Source organism: Castor canadensis, chromosome 4 (assembly GCF_047511655.1).
Source record: "Castor canadensis chromosome 4, mCasCan1.hap1v2, whole genome shotgun sequence".
Lineage (NCBI taxonomy): Eukaryota > Metazoa > Chordata > Mammalia > Rodentia > Castoridae > Castor > Castor canadensis.
The window spans coordinates 52,093,235-52,113,850 of NC_133389.1; the positions used below are offsets into that span (position 1 = coordinate 52,093,235).

The following is a 20,616-nucleotide window of genomic DNA, read 5'->3' on the forward strand; positions in this document are numbered from 1 at the left end:
ATGCTTAGTCAGAACATTTTGTAGGAGTTAATCTATTGTATGTTTTGGTTCTTCTTTGAAATTTAAGAAAGTGGTGATTCTCCTGAGCCAACTTCTTTTGTAAATAGCTCTCTTCAAACAAATTTCCTTTTAGTTGGCAGTTAAAAAAAAAACAAGTAACCAGTAACCTCATTTCCTCTGACTACCTAAACCACCATAATGTCATGCTATTAATACCTGAAATTCACCCCCTGAACTTTAGAAAATATTGATTTAATACTTCTGCTGTTAAGTATAGTAATTCTAACTCACCTGAACTGGTTTTGATGTCATAGATGCCTTATACAGTAGGATCATTATTGCGTTATTCAGTAAAAATTTGCTGTTGTGAAGTTAAAAATTAAAGAGAACCCATGCCATTCATACAAACCAAATAATAAAGCTTGGTATTGTGGTCATGACTGTCTTTGTAATGGGAAGTAGATGTAATGGATCAGGGAAGAACAAAGGAGTCTACATAAGATTTCAAAGGACTGTAGGTTTCATGCCATTCAACCCTTGTCTCTAAATTGAATCCTTTATATAATTTTTTTAGCAAATAACTGTTGTTTGAACACCTTTAGTATAAATTTGCTGTTTCCCAAGCCTATTAAAATTTTAGTGAAATGAAATTTTTAGAAAGTTTTTCCTAACCTTGCATAGTATTACTCTAAATTTTTTTTAGGGAGTTTCTGATTTTGCCTTCTGGGATCATCTTCTACTTGACTACCCTTTTGATACCTGAACACAACTATCTTGGCCCTCCTGATTCTTACCTTCTCAAAAGTAAATATCCACTATTCACGAACTGTTCCTCGCCTGGCATTAGTTTAAGATTCTTCAAAGTGCCATTTTTCTTTAACTTTTTAGTTGTCAGGTTTTTAGTTTTTTAATTTGTGTGTGTGTGCAGTGCTGGGGATTGAAGCCAGAGCCTTGGAATGTTAGGCATGTCCTCTGTTTTGAGCTACATCCCCAGTCCAATGGGCTAGGTATAGTCTGACCAACACATCAATACTGGCATTTCCCCTTCTTTGTGTCTTTTTACTTATATTAATATTGCTCAACTATATATGTTTTACTGGTGGTCCCTTCTGAGACTTTCATATAACTAAAACGTTTAAGTCAGTATCTTCTCTATACATCTCTCTACTTGTACATTTGCTGCCTTAGATATAATTGCAGGACTTCAAAATCATAGCTTCATAATAGTTCATTGAAGGAACCTTATATCACTTAGCCTACCCCTTCATTTTAAGGTAATAGTACTACTGATTAAGTATCTACTCATTTTCTGGACATTTTCTTTTTTACAGCTGTCCTACAAAAAGAAAATAGGAAACCATAGTACCATATTTATTTTATAGATGAGGAAACGGAGGCTCAAGAAAGTTAAATAACTTACTCAATGTGATGTTTAAGTGAACCTAGGTCTGCCTCATTCCAGACTTTATATACACTTTTATAGTCTTATGCTAAAACAGCCTCAGAAGGTTACCTACATAGTGTCATGCCATAAATGGCAAAGCACAGATTCTCTTCTGACACAGTTTAGTAAGGCTTATCCCTGCATTTATTTGTGTTCTGTTGCATCTTTATTAGACTTATCCCATAATTCTAGACTTAGTATGTATGTGTGGGTCTTTCATATGCTGATTTTTTTCTACTGCTATATATTAGATTAACTTTTATTCTCAGCTTTGTATCTTCCACAAATTTGTTCACTTTCCATCAGGAGCTCGCATCAAGATCATTAATAAGATGTTGCCCTGAGGTATATACCTGTATAGATTTCTTTCATTAGTGATATTTTTGCATGAGTTAGGAGTCTGTCTTCATTGATACCAACTTAGTATTTCTTTTTGTTTATAGTGAGAGGGTATCAAGGGAATCACTGTCAGGTGGCCTTCCTGAGAGCCAGCTCCATGATAAAGCATTCTTCAGAACAACCATGTTAGTAGCCCTACTATTAAAAATTAGTCTTATTTCAATAATTCATATGATAAATTTACATTGGTTCTAACAAATCAGAGTGTCAGACTCACTATTTGTACTTGAAGGATTCCTCTTCTCTTTTTTTGAAAATCAGAACATTTGAATTTGAGCTTGATGCCTATAATATTGCTTCACTGTTTTAGTTATGTTTTAACTGGAAATATAAGTTCTTCAGGGTATAGAGGAGAAAAGCTGAATGTTTAAAAAAAATCTTGTTCATACATTCCTTATGAAGAGAAACCCTGGATCCTTTTAGATTTTTGAGGGGAAAAAAAAAAAAAAAAAAACAATTCTGACAGGAACTTAACAGGACTATAGATAAAACAACTCTCCAAAATGTACTCTCAGGCCATCAGAAGGAAAAAACAAAAGTCGTAAAACAAGTATGTAATTTACCCAAAAGATGTGACATGAAGTCTTTTTCTAGAAAATCAAGGTGAGAACTAATGTTTTAAAGAATAAACTTGGTTAACACATAGAAATTGTGTTGTATTCCTTTACAATAAAGGAAGACAAAACCAGCACTTGTTTACTTAGTTTGGGCACTTCTAGTTAGAGCTAGTTTTGGCTTTTGGCTTGGGGATTTTTTCACCCTTTTGTAATCCCAGCTGCTTCTAGATTAACTCCACCAGGAAATCAGTTTCTTTTCGTGACTCAGTCATGCTTTAGGTTGGGTTTTTATTACTCATAGCAAAGTAGGCTGTGATGTGATTAGTTAAAGCTAGGTCAGATAGATTTTACACTCCATTAATTTGCAAGACTTTCTCATATGACTTTAGCTTACTCTGTTTTTCCAGAGTAAGAATAGAATGGCAGGAAGAGATTAAAAATTAGATATTCAGTTTATTGCACAGAAAGGTGACTAAAACAAATAATAATGCATTATATATTTAAAAATCGGTTGAGGTAGATTTTAAATGTTTATCACATAAAGTAGGTTTGTGAAAGGGTGGATTTTTTAAATTAGCTTTACATTCTTTAATATAAACATGTATCAAAACTTGCAGTATACCCCATAAATATATGCAATCATTTGTCAATTAAAAATAAAAATTTAAAAATTAGATATTGGCTCTGAAGATTCTGCCTTAGTATAGAAGATAAGGTTATAAACCACAAGTAATTTTGATACAGTCCAGGAAATTAAAGTATAAATCTTTGTTGGAAATATTAATCTTTCTCTTCTAGTGATTGTTTTTTCTTCTGTGGTACTGGGGTTTGAACTCAGGGGCTACATCTTGAGCCACTCCATCAGCCCTTTTTTTGTGATGGGTTTTTTTCAAGATAGGGTCTTGTGAACTATTTTCCCAGACTGGCTTTGAACCTTGAGTTTCCTGATGTCTCCGAGTAGCTAGGGTTATAGGCATGAACTACTGACGCCCAGATCTTCTAGTGATTTTTAAAAATCTCTGCTAGTTATAATTTATAAAATTCTCATTATGTAGTTATTTGAAATAGTATTACAAATTATTATGGGTATACTAAAACTAGTTTCATCATGTAAAGCTAAATGGCTGGCAGAATGGAAAGCATTAGTTGGCCAATATGGTCCATAGGATTTGACATGGGAAAATTAAGTAATCCAATTTATTCAATAACCACAGTTCACTCCAAACTCAGTGTTTAGATGCCATTGTCCTAGGCAAGAACATATGCCTAGACCAGCACAAATTTATTTCTTTAGTGGACTCTATACATGTCTCATATTTTATTCATTCAACAAATCTTTATGTAGCACCTACTGCGTGCCTACTATTGTAGGTACTTGTGATTCATCAGTAGACGTCTTTACCCTCTTGGATCTGGCATCGTCACAGTAATTTTACCCACTTAGTACTATAATCATTTGCATACTTCTAATGCTTGTACTTGGAACATTAGATACAAGGCATAGCATTTCTTACATCTTTCTACTTGTGTTCTACTATAATTCCATATTACGTAGTAAGTGTTTTAGCAAATATTTGTTGATATCATCTTTCAATTGTCATTTTCCTCTAGGAGTGATCAACAGCATCAAGCAGCTGAACTTGAATGTGAGGAGAATATTATTCCAGATTCACCAATAACAGCCTTTTCATTTTCTGGCATTAACCGGCTACGAAGAAAGGAGAATCTCCATGTTCGATACATAGAACAAACACACACTCAATCAGAGCACCCTGTGTGTACAAATGGTAAGAATTTAAGTTGTATTTTAATTACCTGGTTGTGTAAAAAAGTATTTGTCTATTAATTTTTACATTATTCAATCTGGTGGAAGATATTTACCATTCAGGTAATGCTTGATACCCATGTAAGTAAGGCATTTTATGCCTTATGCACAAGATATGTGTTGCTCATGTGAATCTATATGTACTCATCATTTTATAAATATAATAAATAGTTTTTATTTTGTTTCACTTTGGGTTTTTTTGGGGGGACAGCACTAGAGTTTGAATTCAGGGCTTTATACTTCCCAGGCAGTACTACTTGAGCCATACCCCTAGCCCTTTTTGCTATAGGTATTTTTGGAATAGGATCTCACATTTATGCCTGGGCCAACCTGGATCACAATTCTCCTATTTTATGCCTCCTGCATAATTGGATTGACAGGTTCTTGCCAGCTTTTATAGGTTGAGATGGGATCTTGCAGTCTGTTATTCTCCCAATCTTTGTCTCTCAAGTAGCTAGAATTAGTGTGAGCCACTGTGCCCACTATTTTTCATTATTATTATTATTTTTTTATTGCTGTTTTTTTATTTTTAAGACAGGGTCTCACTAGCTCAGGCTGGCCTTGAACCCACCATCCTTCTGCCTTTGTCTCCCAATGCTAGGATTACAGGCATGTGCCACAACATCTGGCTTCTTTTTTCTTTTCCTTTTAAAAATATTCTTTTGTGGGCTTGGTGCAGTGGCTCAAGTTTATAATCCTAGCACTTGGGAGGCAGAGATCAGGAGGATTGTAGTTTGAGGCCAGGCTGGGCAAGATGTTCTCCAGGCCTTATCTCAACCAGTGGCTGGGTGAAGTGGCACGCTCCCATCATCCCAGCTGTGCAGGGAAGCACAAATAGAAGATTGGGTTTGAGGCAACAAAGCAAGACCCTGTCTTAAAAATAACCAACTCATAAAGGACTCCGGGCATGGCTGAAGTGGTAGAGTGCCTCCATAGCAAATGGGAGACTCAGAGTGCAATCCCCAGTACCACCAAAAATATATATATATTCTTTCATGTATATCGGAATGGGATGACAGGAAAGAGAAGAGAATTTAACATAAATTTCTACCTCCTGTGTTACAGATATTAACATACTGAGTGATTTTCATATAATATTATTATTATATTTTAATCCTCTTAACAGGCTCATTTGGTAGCTATTAGCTCGTTTTATAGATGAGGAGAGTTATGTTTAGAGAGGTTAAAAACTCTCCCAAGGTTGACAGTCAAGCAGATAAATAAGCCAAAATTTAAATACACATCTTCCTGGCTCTAAATTGTCATACTTTCCAGGGCTTACGCACAGGTGCTCCTGCCATTGGAGCTGTCTTTAACTGGTTATTTTTGTTTTATAATTTGTAGTAATTACTGGTACTCAAGAAATGGATTTAGGGCTGGTGAACCGGCTCGAGTGGTAGAGTGCCTGCCTAGAAAGCGTGAGACCCTGAGTTCAAGCCTCAGTACATCAAAAAAAGAAAGGAAGGAAGGGAGGAAGGGAAATGGGTTTACAGTATATATTTTGTAAATTGTCAGTGAGTACATATCTTTTTTATATAGCCCTGAAATTTAGCACATGACATGATACAGTGATTGTTCTTTTTAATGTTAATCTAAAGTAAGTGGTAAATACTTTAAACTGTTCGAAACTAGGAAACGTTTGGAGGTATGCAAAGTTCTAGAGATAGCTGTATAGTGGGATATATTGTTGGCAGTAGCTATGCTTTTAAAACAAAAAGTAGATCTTTATTCTTTGAAATTGGAAAATTGGTAGTTTTTACCCCCTTTTTAAATGACTTTACATCACCATCTAGTGGAAATCAAAAGAACTGTTAAAAATCATGCTTCTTAAAATGTAAGATTTAAGATCTCAAATGAACATTCATTTGCCTGTTAGCCTGCTATCAGACATGACATGACTCAGTATAGATAATCATCTGTATAATATAGATCATGTTTAAATCCATACATAAATATCCAGAAATCACAGCAATTTTCTTTATTAGGAAAGTCTTCTCTTATATCTAGCATAAATGCTTCTGTTTTCTTTCTTCATTGTATGAGAACAGCATAATCACTACTTGAAAATAAATTTGTTTTAATCTTGTTTTGATCATTTTTTTACTTGGAATATGAAATTTTGATTTGAAGATATAAGATAACTTTTGAGCCATGCAAATAAATGATTTAATTACTAGCTAGTCTTATTTTCTTTCTAACCATGTTTGCTTATTTATCTTAAAGTTTGTAGTGTTTTTTTAATACTGTTTTCAAGTTATAATTAAAAGTAAAGCTCTATTTTCCTTTAGTTTGTCCTTTTGGTTTGAATTAAAACCTTACAAAGTAGACATAAAGCATGTTTACTTCTTAAAGTAACTTTAAACATCCTTAAAGCATGTTTCATGGTTTCCTTCCAAAAATAATTCTAAAAGATTGTGGGGATATGTGATACAGAATGCATGTTAAATAAACCTGCTCTCCTTGTAAGATAAACAAGGAAAAGAAGCATTAAAATGTTACTCCTTTAGCAACTTAGGTCAGAAGAAAATTGTTCTAGTTCTCTCTTCTTCTACTGTTCTAGCTTGCAGCTTTGTTTCTTAATGAAACTAAAGAACCTTTTTAAAATATGAGAATTATGTCAATAAAAGTATTCGTAAGTACATGTAAAGGTAAGTTTGCATTGAATTATCAGAATAGTATTTTCCCTTGTTTTTATTATGGTATCTCTGCTTTTTTTCCTCTTAGAATTAAGAAAAGTTTCCACGGCTTCAGCTCATCTACAGCACAACCCTAAGGAGAATGAAATTCTAGTAGCTGACACTTGTGATCAAAGTCATTCTCCACTGACTAGTAAGTAAGATACTGAGATTATATGTTTCAAATCTGTAGTTATTGGTAGGAAGGAACAATAGTCAGAATTAGACAGTATTTTAAAGATATTTTTATATAATTTTGTTTAGAAGTCTTTTCATATAGAAAGTAATGTGATCCTAGTATTCATTCATATTAATAATACCCATAATAATATAAATTGCTAATGATTTATGTAAGGAAGGCTTTACCATGGTTTATTCATTCATTTAACAAATATCTAAGTGAATACTAGATAACAGGTACGGACCCCAAGAAAGTTTTTGCCCTTGTGCAATTTATTATCTACTAGAGGGAGTATGAAAATGAATACATGTCAGGCAGAGGCAAGGGCTCTGAAGAGAAATGAAGCAGAGTGAGAGGGGTATTATAAAGTCTCCCCCATAAAGTGATACTTGAGCAGTGTGAGGGAGCATGTGGAGATCTGGGAGAATATCATACACAGCAAAGTGTCAGTTGGTTTGTTTGAGGACCATTAGGGAAGACTGAATATCTAAAAGCAGAGTAAATGAAGGCGTTGGGGGAGTGCTTTGGGCAATAGGAAGACTAGAGTTGGTATTTACTGAGATGAAAGAGACTAGCAGCAGCAGATTTGCAGGGGGAGGGGTGGGGAAGGCTAAAAGTCAAGAGTTTGGTTTTGAGAATATTCTGTATGAAATCCAGAATAAATACTCAGATTTTAGGTGGGGGTGTCGGATGTGAGTTTGAGTTTAGAAGAGAGAAGTTTGGGGTGGAGCTACATGTGGAAGGTGTCAGCGTATTATCCAAAACTGTGAGACTGGATGAGAGATTACCTGGTAAGTGAGGGAGAGAAGTTCAATTACTGTGGCCTGGGGACCTCCATTACGTAAAGGAGTGATTCTGAACACTCTTCTCATTGTCCCCTTTCTTCTCCCACAGGAGCCTTTTTACACATTTTTCCCCAGTCACATTTCCCTATGGGATTTTAATACTGCAGATAATGCTCTGTTTATGAACCATATATGTTATTGTACTTTATATACAACATTAAATTTGGTTGCATGGGGGTTAAATTAGTAGCAGATAAAAACTCTTTACATGTGACTGTTACCATCTGAGAGAAGTTGAGGCAGAGAAAGTGGAAAACATAGGTATAAATGAGTCTTCCAGGATATTTTACAGAAAAGAGGAGAGAATGTGACTGTGACTAGCAAAAGGAAATAAGGGACATTTTTTTGTTTTATTTTGTTTTTTCCTGGATGGGCTATATTATAGCATGTTCAGTGCATTTTTATGATGATGAGATTATCAAGTAAAGGGAAAGATTAGTATTGCTGGAGGAAGAGGAAACAATTGCTAAGTCCTTGAAAAGGTTAGAGGAAATGGGATCTAGAGCCTAATTAGAAGAGCTGACTAAGGCAAAGATCCCTTATTCATGTTAAATTAGTACAAGACTGGTATTTTGAAAGCTACAGATCATCTTGTATTAGAATGTGTACACGTATATAGGCAGACTGTGTCCAGTACAGGGTGCTGGGGATAGAACATAGAGCATGGTGGATTGTTGCTGCTCAGTGCTCCAAGCCCATTCTCTTCTGCCATGAGGACTTTTCTTCATCATTTACCTTCTTTGTTTTTGTTTCTGTTTTTACATTGCTAGGGATTGAACACAGCATTGCACATGCTAGGCAAGGGCTGTACCACTGACTACATCCCTAGCTTGTCCTCTGTTTTGTTTTATTTTGGCAGCACTGGAGTTTAAACTCAGGACCTCATGTTTGCTAAGCAGACCTTCACCACTGGAATGTCTTATATTTTATATCCAGCTTTCTTATATTTTACAACCAGCCTCTCTGCCGATCCTTTCTTTTCAACATATACATATACATATACATATATATTAACCTCCACTTAAAAAAATTAATTGCCTCCACCCTTAGCTACGGCTTCTCTTCAAAGTTGAAAAAATGGCCTATATTCATTATCTCTGCTTTCTTAATGCCCGTTCACTCCAACCCACTACAGTATTGCCTCTACTTATCCTGCCCCTCTTGACAGGGGAAGGAAAGGAAGGAGAGGGGAGGAAGAGCAGAGGAAAAGGAAACACACTCATATGTCCTGTCTCTGTCTCTCACACATTGCTTCTGGCAAAAGTTGTCGATGTTGCAACATTGGTCATTTGGTCCTGAGCCTGTTCTTTTTTTTTTTTTTTCAGTCTCACACTTGCTTCCAATACTTGCTTCATGGACTTTGCTTAATACAATAAAAATTTCTATTAAAAGCAAAGGGTTGTTATCCTCAGTTGGGCTGGGCAAGAATTCTGCTAGATGTCCTGGTTCTGGAGTTGATAACCAAAGACGGTTATTGCTTCCCTGAACTATTAAACTTTTTTTTTCTTTATTCATTTATTCATATATGCATTCATTGTTTGGGCAATTTCTCCCCCCTACCTCCCCAATCCTACCCTCTCCCCCCCACCCCCCTTGCTTCCAGGATTTTTTCTCCAGTTTTGTTTCCAATAATAAGAAAGGCATAGCATTTTTGCTAGTTGAGATAAGGATAGCTATACAGAGACATTCCTAGAATTGCTTCCATGCACAAGTGTATCACAACCCGAATTGATTCATCTCTACCAAACCTCTTCACTACTTCTGGTCACCTTCCCATATTGACCATTGTCGATTTAAGGTTACTGTATTAGCTCCTCTGTAGTGGGGACATCAAACACTTTCAAGTTTTGGGTTTCCTGCCTGTCCCCATTCCTCCTGTGTATGCTCTCTTCTTAGCATGTGACCAAGTCCAGAAACACTACTGTATTTGCCCTAGATCTAAAGTCCACATATGAGGGAGAACATACGATTTTTGGTCTTCTGAGCCTGGCTAACCTCGCTCAAGATGATGTTCTCCAGTTCCATCCATTTACTTGCAAATGATAAGATTTCATTCTTCTTCATGGCTGAGTAAAATTCCTTTGTGTATAAATACCACATTTTCTTAATCCATTTGTCAGTAGTGGGCCATCTTGGCTGTTTCCATAACTTAGCTATTGTGAATAGTGCTGCAATAAACATGGGTGTGCAGGTGCCTCCGGAGTCACATGAGTCGCATTCCTTTGGGTATATCCCCAGGAATGGGTTTGCTGGATCATATGGCAGATCTATGTTTAGATTTTTAAGAAGCCTCCATATTGTTTTCCAGAGTGGTTGCACTAGCTTGCATTCCCACCAGCAGTGTACAGGGTTCCTTTTTCCTCCACATCCTCACCAACACCTGTTGTTGGTGGTGTTTTTGATTATAGCTATTCTAACGGGTGAGATGGAACTTTAGTGTGGTTTTGATTTGCATTTCCTTTATGGCTAGAGATGGTGAGCATTTCTTCATGTGTTTTTTGGTCATTTGAATTTCTTCTTTTGAAAAAGTTCTATTTAGTTCAATTGCCCATTTCTTTATTGGTTCATTGATTTTGGGTGAGTTTTGTTTTTTGAGCTCCCTGTATATTCTGGTTATCAGTCCTTTGTCTGATGTATAGCTACCAAAGATTTTCTCCCACTCTGTGGGTGGTCTCTTCAGTTTAGAGACCATTTCTTTTGTTGTGCAGAAGCTTTTTAATTTTATGAAGTCCCATTTGTCCATCCTTTCTCTTAGTTGCTGAGCTGCTGGGGTTCTATTGAGGAAGTCCTTGACTATACTTATTATTTCCAGAGTGTTTCCTGCTCTTTCCTGTACCAACTTTAGAGTTTCGGGTCTGATCTTAAGGCCCATTTTGAGTTGATACTAGTACAGAGTGATAAACATGAATCTAGTTTCAGTATTCTGCAGGCAGATAACCACTTTTCCCAGCAACATTTGTTGAAGAGGCTGTCTTCTCCATCGTATGTTTTTGGCGCCTTTGTCAAAAATAAGGTGGGCATAGCTGTGTGGATTCATATCTGGGTCCTCTATTCTGTTCCACTGGTCTTCATATCTGTTTTTGTGCCAGTACAATGCTGTTTTTATTGCTATTGCTTTGTAATATAGTTTGAAGTCAGGTGTTGTGATACCTGCAGCATTGCTGAGCCTGTTCTTGTCTTACTTTTTCTCTCTTTCTGTTGAGGGATCTCAGTGAAGATTTATGCTAATAAATCCCAAATCTGTATCTCTGTCTAAGACTTTTCTCCTGGATTCCAACCAGTCTCTGCCTGCTGTTGAGTATCTACCCGAATATCCTTCATCTTCAGCTTTTTTTTGGTCAAATTGACATCTCATCCTTGTATTTACAATTTCCATCAATGACACTCTACATACCTTTTTATGTTACCCAAAGCAAAGAGCTTTGAGTCACTCTAAATAGACTATTATGTCTTGTTTCTAAACAGCTTCTAAGTCTTAATGATTCCACCTCGTACATATCTGTTTTACATGTAACTAGTTACTTAACTAGCTTTAGCCATCAGCATCTCACATCAAGAATGCTTTACTAGGGCTGGTAGAATGGCTCATGTGGTAGAGTACCTGCCTAGAAAGCATGAGGTCCTGAGTTCAAACCCCATACCATCAAAAAAAAAAAAAAAGAAAAAGAATGCTTTAATAATCGAAGTAGGCCTGCTTGTGATTGCTTCTTACCCCTGAACCTGTTGCTGCCAGAATTATCTTTTTTCACCCAAGTATTGCACCTGTGTTCTATTTAAAACTCTTGGGTATTTCTTCATTGTCCACAGGAGAAACTGTAAATTCCTTAGCAAAATCTGACATATCTGGACTTATATCCTGCTACTACTTCCATCTTCTGTGATTTGACTTCTTCCAATTAAACTACATGTAGTTCCCTGAATAAGCTTTTATTTATTTATTTTTAAGCAGTATTGGAGTTTGAACTTAGGGCTTCACGCTTGCTAGGCAGATGCTCTATTCTTGACCCATGCCTCCAGCTCTGAATAAGCAATTTGTTTCCTATATTTGGACCCTTAAACATACCTAGAATCTTACTTTCTGCCCCCAATCTAGTTAAAGGCCACACTCCACTTTCTCTTAAGGGACAACATCACTTGTGTAGTTTGCCTTGATTTCCCAAGGCAGATTTAGAAGTCCTTCTGTGTATAATTCACTGTTTTTATGTACCTTTTTGTTTATCACATTCTATTGCAAATTCTTTTTACCTTTAACTATATATAGTCCATAAGCTTCTTGAGAACAAGAAATGTGTCTTTCCATCTAGTGCTTAGCACAGTGCCTGAAACATAGTAGGTGCTCCATAAATACTTGTTGAATTGTAGAAGCTACATGCACAAAACTTTATAAAATCACATACATGATTCCTGTATAGATATGTTAGCTTAAAACTTGAAAATTATGCAGTGCTAAAATGATAGTATAAATATGGTTTAATATTCATCCTATACCTTAGATTATAATCATTACAAATCCATTTTATGTTTTTCTAGTGTCAGTAAGAAAAATCTGCCTATTGTGTTACTGAATTATTTAGGAAACAGAATAGAAAACTTGGATGAAAAAGCTTAGCAAGTGTGGATGGATGCTAAATATCTGTAATGTATTGCTACTTGTGGTAGATATTTTGAGCTTCCTGAACAGAATTTAAAAATTTGTCCAGTGCTATCTTATAGTGTTTTCTTTGCTTTTTCTTTTCCTTTTTCTCTTTTTTTTTTTTTTTTTTTTGCAGTTTTTATATATCTGGTTTCTATAATTATATAATTGGTTTTTTTTTTCTTACTTAGAAACACACAGAACAAGCAGTTACTCCACTGATCAGTCATCTTTTAATTTAGCTACAGTTGTTGCTGAAACAGTTGGACTCAGTGTTCAAGAAGAATCTGTAAGTACTTTTTTTGTTTTTATAGTAATTTGAATTAATTGACGTGTCTGCTTAGATTGTTTTTAGAGAATTAAACTAGACAAAAATTATTTTATCCAGAGGTCACTGGATAAAGGACTAGAATAAAATTAATGTTCTTAGAAAGGCCCATTTGTATTATCTACCCCAGGAAGTCCCAGAAATCTAATCATTAGAATTCTTGGGATACAGATTGAGTCAAAATTTAGGGGAATAGTGATGCCATAGAGGATTTATTTTGTCAACTCTCTTTGATGTCTACCTTCTCTCCTGCTCCCACACCCACCACCTTCATTCTACATAAAAAAAGACCTAAATCTTTAGATTAGTTTCAGAATTTATTAGGTCTTTCTGACATTCTTTAAACTGGGTTTAATTTAGAAAACAGGCTGAATTCTTGGGACCAAAGAACTTTTTTTCTTCCCTTAATTGATCTCTTGAAAATAGAAAACCTGAATTCTTCAATTTTAAGTTCTGTTTTGGCACTTCAAAATAGTGCTCCTTTATTTTTGCTATAAATGTATACATGCTCTAATAAATTTGTCTTACTGCTGAATTTCTAGAAATTGGGCTGGTTTCTTATTACATTAGGATTTTTCTTCTTTTAAAATCCATCCTCAAGTCATAGTGGGTAGTTTTTAACCTTTGAACTTTAAATGTGTTTTATAGTTTCTAATTCCCTCTTACTCATAAACTTGGCAAATCAGTAGTTTAGACACCAAATATATTAAGGGATCTGATATCTAAAGATTCAAAGTGTGATCCACAGGCAACAGTATCGACATCACTTTTGAGTTTGTTAGAGGTACAGAATCTCAGACCTACTGAACTTGCATTTTAAATAAGATTCCCAATTGACATGCATGCACATTAAATTTTAAGAAGCACTACTCTCAAGGATCCTTTTAAATTCATCTGTATTCTCTTCATATTAATAATGCCTTTTGGAACTGCAGTTTTATGTAATAGTAGAATATACTTATATAAAGTATTAAAATATTGGTGATTTTCTCTCTTTAAACTTAATGTGCTTTATATTTACTTATTGTGATGAAATTCATACAACATAAATCATTTTAAAGTGTACAATTGAAGGCATTTTGTACATTCACAATATAACTACCACTTCTGTCAGTTGCAAAGTGTTAGCAACTATTTATAGTTACCTTAAAAGAAAACCCCATACTCCTTAAACATTCAATCTTCATTCCCCAGTTTGTGCAGTCCCTTAGCAGCCACCAGACTGCTCTCTGTCCTTATGGCTTTATCTATTCTGGATATTTCGTGTAAAGGAAATCATATATTGTATGGCTTTTGAATTTGGCTACTTTCACTTAGCATACTTACCCACATTTTATCAAGTGAGTCATTTCACTGTGTAAGTGTGCTTCATATTTTACTGTTGAAGGAACCTCAAGGTCCTCCCATGAGCCCTCTTGGCAATGAGCTCCACCACTATCTGGAAGGAGATCACAAGAAACAGCCTTTTGAGGAATCTCCAAGAAAAACTGAAGATGCTTTAAGGTAATTTGTAGTGCTTTGGGGAAAGCTTAGAAGCTATTGGTGAGATTCCATTATATAAACCGTTTAATTAAGCCCTTTTTCTCCTTCAGCATATAGTTTATTATTCTGGCTATGTTTCTATTTTTAAAAAAATGTGTCTCCATAGACCCCATAAGGCTGGGGGTTTCATCCCCTGCACTGGAGGAAGGGGGGGAAATAAAGATCACCAGTTTATGACCAGTTGAGAGCTTTTTTGCATTATGATAGATAAATATTATTTTTAGATCCTTTTTGTAAATTCTCAAGCCTTGTTACTCTACCCCTTTGAAGACCCAGTCATCCCTTCTGTGTTTGTATTTCCAAATACTGGATATTGTACAAAATGCATCTATGGACTTGGATGCACTTCCAAGGTTGTGTTGCTTCTCAAGTTTTACGTATTTTAGAGCAGCCATTAACTGATCATGCCTATGTTGAGATAACATTTTGCTTGTTTAGTTTTTTAGGTATATTTATCACATTTTAATGTCATCATTTTTTTAAACAAATGACAAAAATATGGCTCTAGAGAAATTTAATATCTTGTTTAAGGTCATTTAGCAATTAAGTGCTATGTCCAGATCTATTACTAAGCCCATGTCTTTAAATATAAACCCAGTGTTCTTTCTACACTTATCTCCTTTGCTAAAGATGGTCTGGGCCTTCATTTATGTTTGGTTCTGTAGTATAAGAGTTTTGTTTCTTGGAATTACTCATAAGATTTCATAATGACAAAAGACTTTGGGTTCTCAGTGGAATTTATTAAATTTTTATATAATGAAATTATTTTAATTACTTAGGTAAAATTTTTATAGCTACCATCCTAGCAGGTCAAAGCAGGAGGATCATTTGAGCCCAGGAGTTCAAGGATAGTTTGGACAACCTCAGCTTAAAAAAATAAATAAATCATGGGTGTGACTATGATAGCATCAAGACATGTTTCCTGTTTCATTTCTCTCCTCTTTTTATGAAGAGAAGCTGACAGCTATGCCTTATCTTAAATTGTGCTTTATCATCTTCCTTTAATAGGTAGATTAGCTCTTACTACTCTGTATCAGGAAAGATTTTCTTACTATGTTTAATCTTCAATTTTTACCCTATTTCTTTAGTAGGAGAAAAGTTTATTACTCTTTATTTGTTTAGATTTTCAGATTCTACTTCAAAGACCCCTCCCCAAGAAGAATTGACTACTCGAGTGTCATCTCCTGTATTTGGAGCTTCCTCTAATGTGAAAAGCAGTTTGGGTTTGAATACAAGTTTGTCCCCTTCTCTTTTAGACACTGGGAAAAAAAACCTTCTGAAAACATTCCCCTTTAGCAACATTATTTCTAGACCAGAGAAAACTAGATCGAAGTCTGAAGATAGTGCCCTTTTAACACATCATAGCCTTGGGTCTGTAATGAACAAGGTCATTGGCCAATCATCTTCTAATAAGCAGATACTTATAAATAAAAATGTAAGTGAATCCATAGGTGAACAGGATAACACTGATCATATTAAAGAGGCTGTGACTGATAAACATTTGGTGCCCCTGAAATCACTAGGCGGCAGAATATCCAAAAGGAAGAAGACTGAGGAAGAAAGTGAACATGAAGTAAACTTCCCTCAAGCCTCTTTTGATAAAGAAAATGCTTTTCCTTTTCCGATGAATAGTCAGTTTTCCATGAATGGGGACCATGTAATGGATAAACCTCTGGATCTGTCTGATCGGTGTTCAGCTATTCAGCGTCAAGAGAAAAGCCAAGGAAGTGAGACCTCTAAAAACAAATTTAAGCAAGTGACTATTTATGAGGCTTTGAAGCCCATTCCAAAGAGCTCTTCCTCAGGGCGTAAGGCCTTGAGTGGGAGCTGCATGTTACCCAGAGATTCCCCAGAGGAGCCCTGTTTGCAGGAGTGCATCATCCAGTCCTTGAGAAAATCCTCTCCAGACCATAAAACACCATTACAAATTAAAGAAGAAAATCCTGTCTTCAAAATCCCTTTATGTCCCCATGAAAGTTTGGAGGCAGAAAATCTTTTTGATGACATGAAGGTTTGTCTTATGTTCAAAGATTTTGATTAAAATCGTTATTTATGATTTCATCTAGATGTTAATAATTATTTCTGTTTAGGGTGCTGGTCCTCATGAGCCAGTAAAAGTAAAAACCAAGTCAGTTCATGGAGGATGTGAACTTGCATCAGTTGTTCAGTTGAATCCCTGTAGAATTGCTAAAACAAAGTCCCTACAAAACAACAAAGGTATGTACACTATAAATAAGGTTTCTACTTTTTTAATGTCTTTAAATTAGATATTATTTCTTGAATAGATCAAGATGTTTTGAGGGAACAAATCTCATATCTTCTTGCATATTCCTGTGTTTATAGGATAATTTTCATTGTCTTCATTTTACCTATGATTTTTTTGATCATGTGCTTTTTGCAGAAATGAAATACTTTTGATACCTACTTTTATAAGTGATTTTGAAGATTGACTTTTAGGTAATAATATCTTTTTTCCTTAGCCTTTTTCCTTAATTTTTACTTTAAAACATTTAAACTATAAAAAATTTTTAAAAATAAAAGTGAGAACTTTCATCCAAGCCTTCTTCCTCACCTAGTAGATAATCTATCCTTTTTCTTTGCATCTACACGTTTTATCTGTAAACATATACGTATATACATTTATATAGGTTTTTTAACTTCTTGTTTGAAGACACTATTTACCCTAGTATGTATAAAAATATTTCATAATTTTACTGTCTTTTGAAAGAGTCCTTTTGTTTTTCAGTCAATAAACATTTCTGTTGTTTATGCGCAGTATTTTTTATTCTTCACTGGCAAGTTATTCCCTCATTCTGGCCCACTTTTCTTTTTTCCTGAAGCACACTGTTTAGTTCTTGCAGCAAGGGTTTTAGTCTGTTGAATACTTTTAACTTTCCTTCCTGTTTTTTTTTTTTTAATTATTCATATGTGCATACAATGCTTGGGTCATTTCTTCCCCCTGCCCCCACCCCCTCCCTTACCACCACCCCGCCCCCTCCCTCTCCCCCCAACCCCCTTACTACCCTGCAGAAACTATTTTGCCCTTATCTCTAATTTTGTTGAAGAGAGAGTATAAGCAATAATAGGAAGGAACAAGGGTTTTTGTTAGTGCAGATAAGGATAGCTATACAGGGAGTTGACTCACATTAATTTCCTGTGCATGTGTGTTACCTTCTAGGTTAAATCTTCTTGATCTAACCTTTTCTCTAGTTCCTGGTCCCCTTCTCCTATTGGCCTCAGTTGCTTTTAAGGTATCTGCTTTAGTTTCTCTGCATTGAGGGCAACATATGCTAACTATTCTTTTAGGTGTCTTACCTATCCTCACACCTCCCTTGTGTGCTCTCGCTTTTATCATGTGGTCAGAGTTCAATCTCCTTGTTGTGTTTGCCCTTGATCTAATGACCGCCATATGAGGGAGAACATACGATTTTTCGTCTTTTGGGTCAGGCTAACCTCACTCAGAATGATGTTCTCCAATTCCACCTATTTACCAGCAAATGATAACATTTCCTTCTTCTTTATGGCTGCATAAAATTCCATTGTGTATAGATACCACATTTTCTTGATCCATTCATCAGTAGTGGGGCATCTTGGCTGTTTCCATAACTTGGCTATTGTGAATAGTGCCGCAATAAACATGGGTGTGCAGGTACCTCTGGAGTAACCTGTGTCACAGTCTTTTGGGTATATCCCCAAGAGTGGTATTGCTGGATCAAATGGTAGATCAATGTTTAGCTTTTTAAGTAGCCTCCAAATTTTTTTCCAGAGTGGTTGTACTAGTTTACATTCCCACCAACAGCATAAGAGGGTTCCTTTTTCCCCCCATCCTCACCAACACCTGTTGGTGGTGGTGTTGCTAATGATGGCTATTCTGACAGGGATGAGGTGGAATCTTAGTGTGGTTTTAATTTGCATTTCCTTTATTGCTAGAGATGGTGAGCATTTTTTCGTGTTTTTTGACCATTTGAATTTCTTCTTTTGAGAAAGTTCTGTTTAGTTCACTTGCCCATTTCTTTATTGGTTCATTATTTTGGGAGAATTTAGTTTTTTAAGTTCCCTGTATATTCTGGTTATCAGTCCTTTGTCTTATGTGTAGCTGGCAAATATTTTCTCCCACTCTGTGGATGTTCTCTTCAGTTTAGAGACCATTTCTTTTGTTGAACAGAAGCTTTTTCGTTTCATGAAGTCCCATTTATCTATGCTGTCTCTTAGTTGCTGTGCTGCTGGGGTTCCGTTGAGAAAATTCTTACCTAATACCTACTAATTCCAGAGAATTTATTGTTACTGCTTTGTAACATAGTTTGAGGTCGGGTGTCGTGATACCTCCAGCATTGTTCTTTTGACTGAGTATTCCCTTGGCTATTCGTGGCTTCCTGTGTTTCCATATAAATTTAACAGTAGATTTTTCAATCTCTTTAATGAATGTCATTGGAATTTTGATGGGAATTGCATTAAACATGTAGATTACTTTTGGTAGTATAGACATTTTTACTATGTTGATTCTACCAATCCATGAGCATGGGAGATCTCTCCACTTTCTATAGTCTTCCTCAGTCTCTTCAGAAGTTGATAGTTTTCATTGTCGAGGTCGTTCATATCCTTTGTTAGGTTTATACCTAGGTATTTGATTTTTTTTTTGAGGCTATTGTAAATGGAATTGTTTTCATATATTCTTTTTCAGTTCATTGTTAGTGTATAGAAATGCTAATGATTTTTCTATGTTGATTTTATATCCTGCTACCTTGCTATAGCTGTTGATGGTGTCTAGGAGCTTTTGAGTAGAGCTTTTTGGATCTTTAAAGTATAGGATCATGTTGTCTTCAAATAGGGATATTTTGACAGTTTCTTTACCTATTTGTATTCCTTTTATCCCTTCTTCTTGCCTAATTCCTAAGAATTCCAGTACTATGTTGAATAGGAGTGGAGATAGTGGGCATCCTTGTCTAGTTCCTGGTTTTAGAGGGAATGGTTTCAGTTTTTCTCCATTAAGTATAATGCTGGCTGTAGGTTTGTCATATATAGCTTTTATAATGTTGAGGTACTTTCCTTCTATTCCTAGTTTTCTTAGAGCTTTTATCATGAAATGGTGTTGGATCTTATCAAAGGCTTTTTCTGCATCTATTGAGATGATCAAGTGGTTTTTGTCTTTGCTTCTGTTAATGTGGTTTATTACATTTATTGATTTTCGTATGTTGAAACACCCCTGCATTTCTGGGATGAAGCCTACTTCATCATGGTGAATGATCTTTTTGATGTGTTGTTGAATTCGGTTTGCCATTATTTTGTTGAGGATTTTTGCATCAATGTTCATTAAGGAGATTGGACCATAGTTCTCTTTTTTTGGAGGTATCTTTGCCTGGTTTGGGGATAAGTGTAACAGTGGCTTCATAAAATGTGTTAGGCAGTTTTCCTTCCCTTTCTATTTTGTGGAACGGTTTAAGGAAGGTTGGTATTAGTTCTTCTTTAAAGGTCTGATAGAATTCAGCAGAGAATCCATCAGGTCCTAGACTTTTCTTTTTGGGGAGACTCTTGATTGCTGCTTCAATTTCATTTTGTGTTATAGATCTAACCAGGTGATTAATGTCCTCTTGGTTCAGTTTTGGATGATCATAAGTATCTAGAAATCTGTCCATTTCTTTAAGCTATCTGAATTTATTTGAATATAGGTTCTCAAAGTAGTCGCTGATGGTTTCCTGGACTTCCATGGTGTTTGTTGTTATCTCCCCTTTTGCTTTCCTGATTCTACTAATTTGGGTTTTTTCTATCCTCATTTTAGTCAGGTTTGCCAGGGGTCTATCGACCATGTTTATTTTTTCAAAGAACCAGCTTTTTGTTTCATTAATTCTTTGTATGGTTTTTTTTATTTCTATTTCATTGATTTCAGCTCTTATTTTTATTATTTCTCTCCTTCTATTTGTTTTGGGATTTGCTTGTTCTTGTTTTTCTAGGAGTTTGAGATGTATCATTAGGTCATCAATTTGGGATCTTTCAGTCTTTTTAATATATGCACTCATGGCTATAAACTTTCCTCTCAGGACTGCCTTTGCTGTGTCCCATAGGTTCCAGTAGGTTGTGTTTTCATTTTCATTAACTTCCAGGAACTTTTTAATTTCCTCTTTTATTTCATCAATGACCCATTGTTCATTAAGTAATGAGTTATTCAGTTTCCAGCTGTTTGCATGTCTTT

The 20,616-nt window shown here is 35.5% G+C and overlaps 1 protein-coding gene across 7 annotated transcripts in view; it reads left to right on the forward strand.

Annotated features, from left to right (window-relative positions):
* The window catches only part of Rbbp8 (RB binding protein 8, endonuclease), a 100,499-nt gene that overhangs the window by 59,842 nt on the left and 20,041 nt on the right, over positions 1-20,616 (forward strand). For all 7 annotated transcript variants that reach the window (XM_074070151.1, XM_074070149.1, XM_020182588.2 and 4 more), the window contains 6 exons: positions 4,012-4,187; positions 6,950-7,054; positions 12,751-12,848; positions 14,275-14,390; positions 15,552-16,440; positions 16,520-16,646. In XM_074070151.1, the coding sequence (XP_073926252.1) occupies positions 4,012-4,187; positions 6,950-7,054; positions 12,751-12,848; positions 14,275-14,390; positions 15,552-16,440; positions 16,520-16,646 (1,511 nt within the window). The remainder of the gene's footprint in view (positions 1-4,011; positions 4,188-6,949; positions 7,055-12,750; positions 12,849-14,274; positions 14,391-15,551; positions 16,441-16,519; positions 16,647-20,616) is intronic.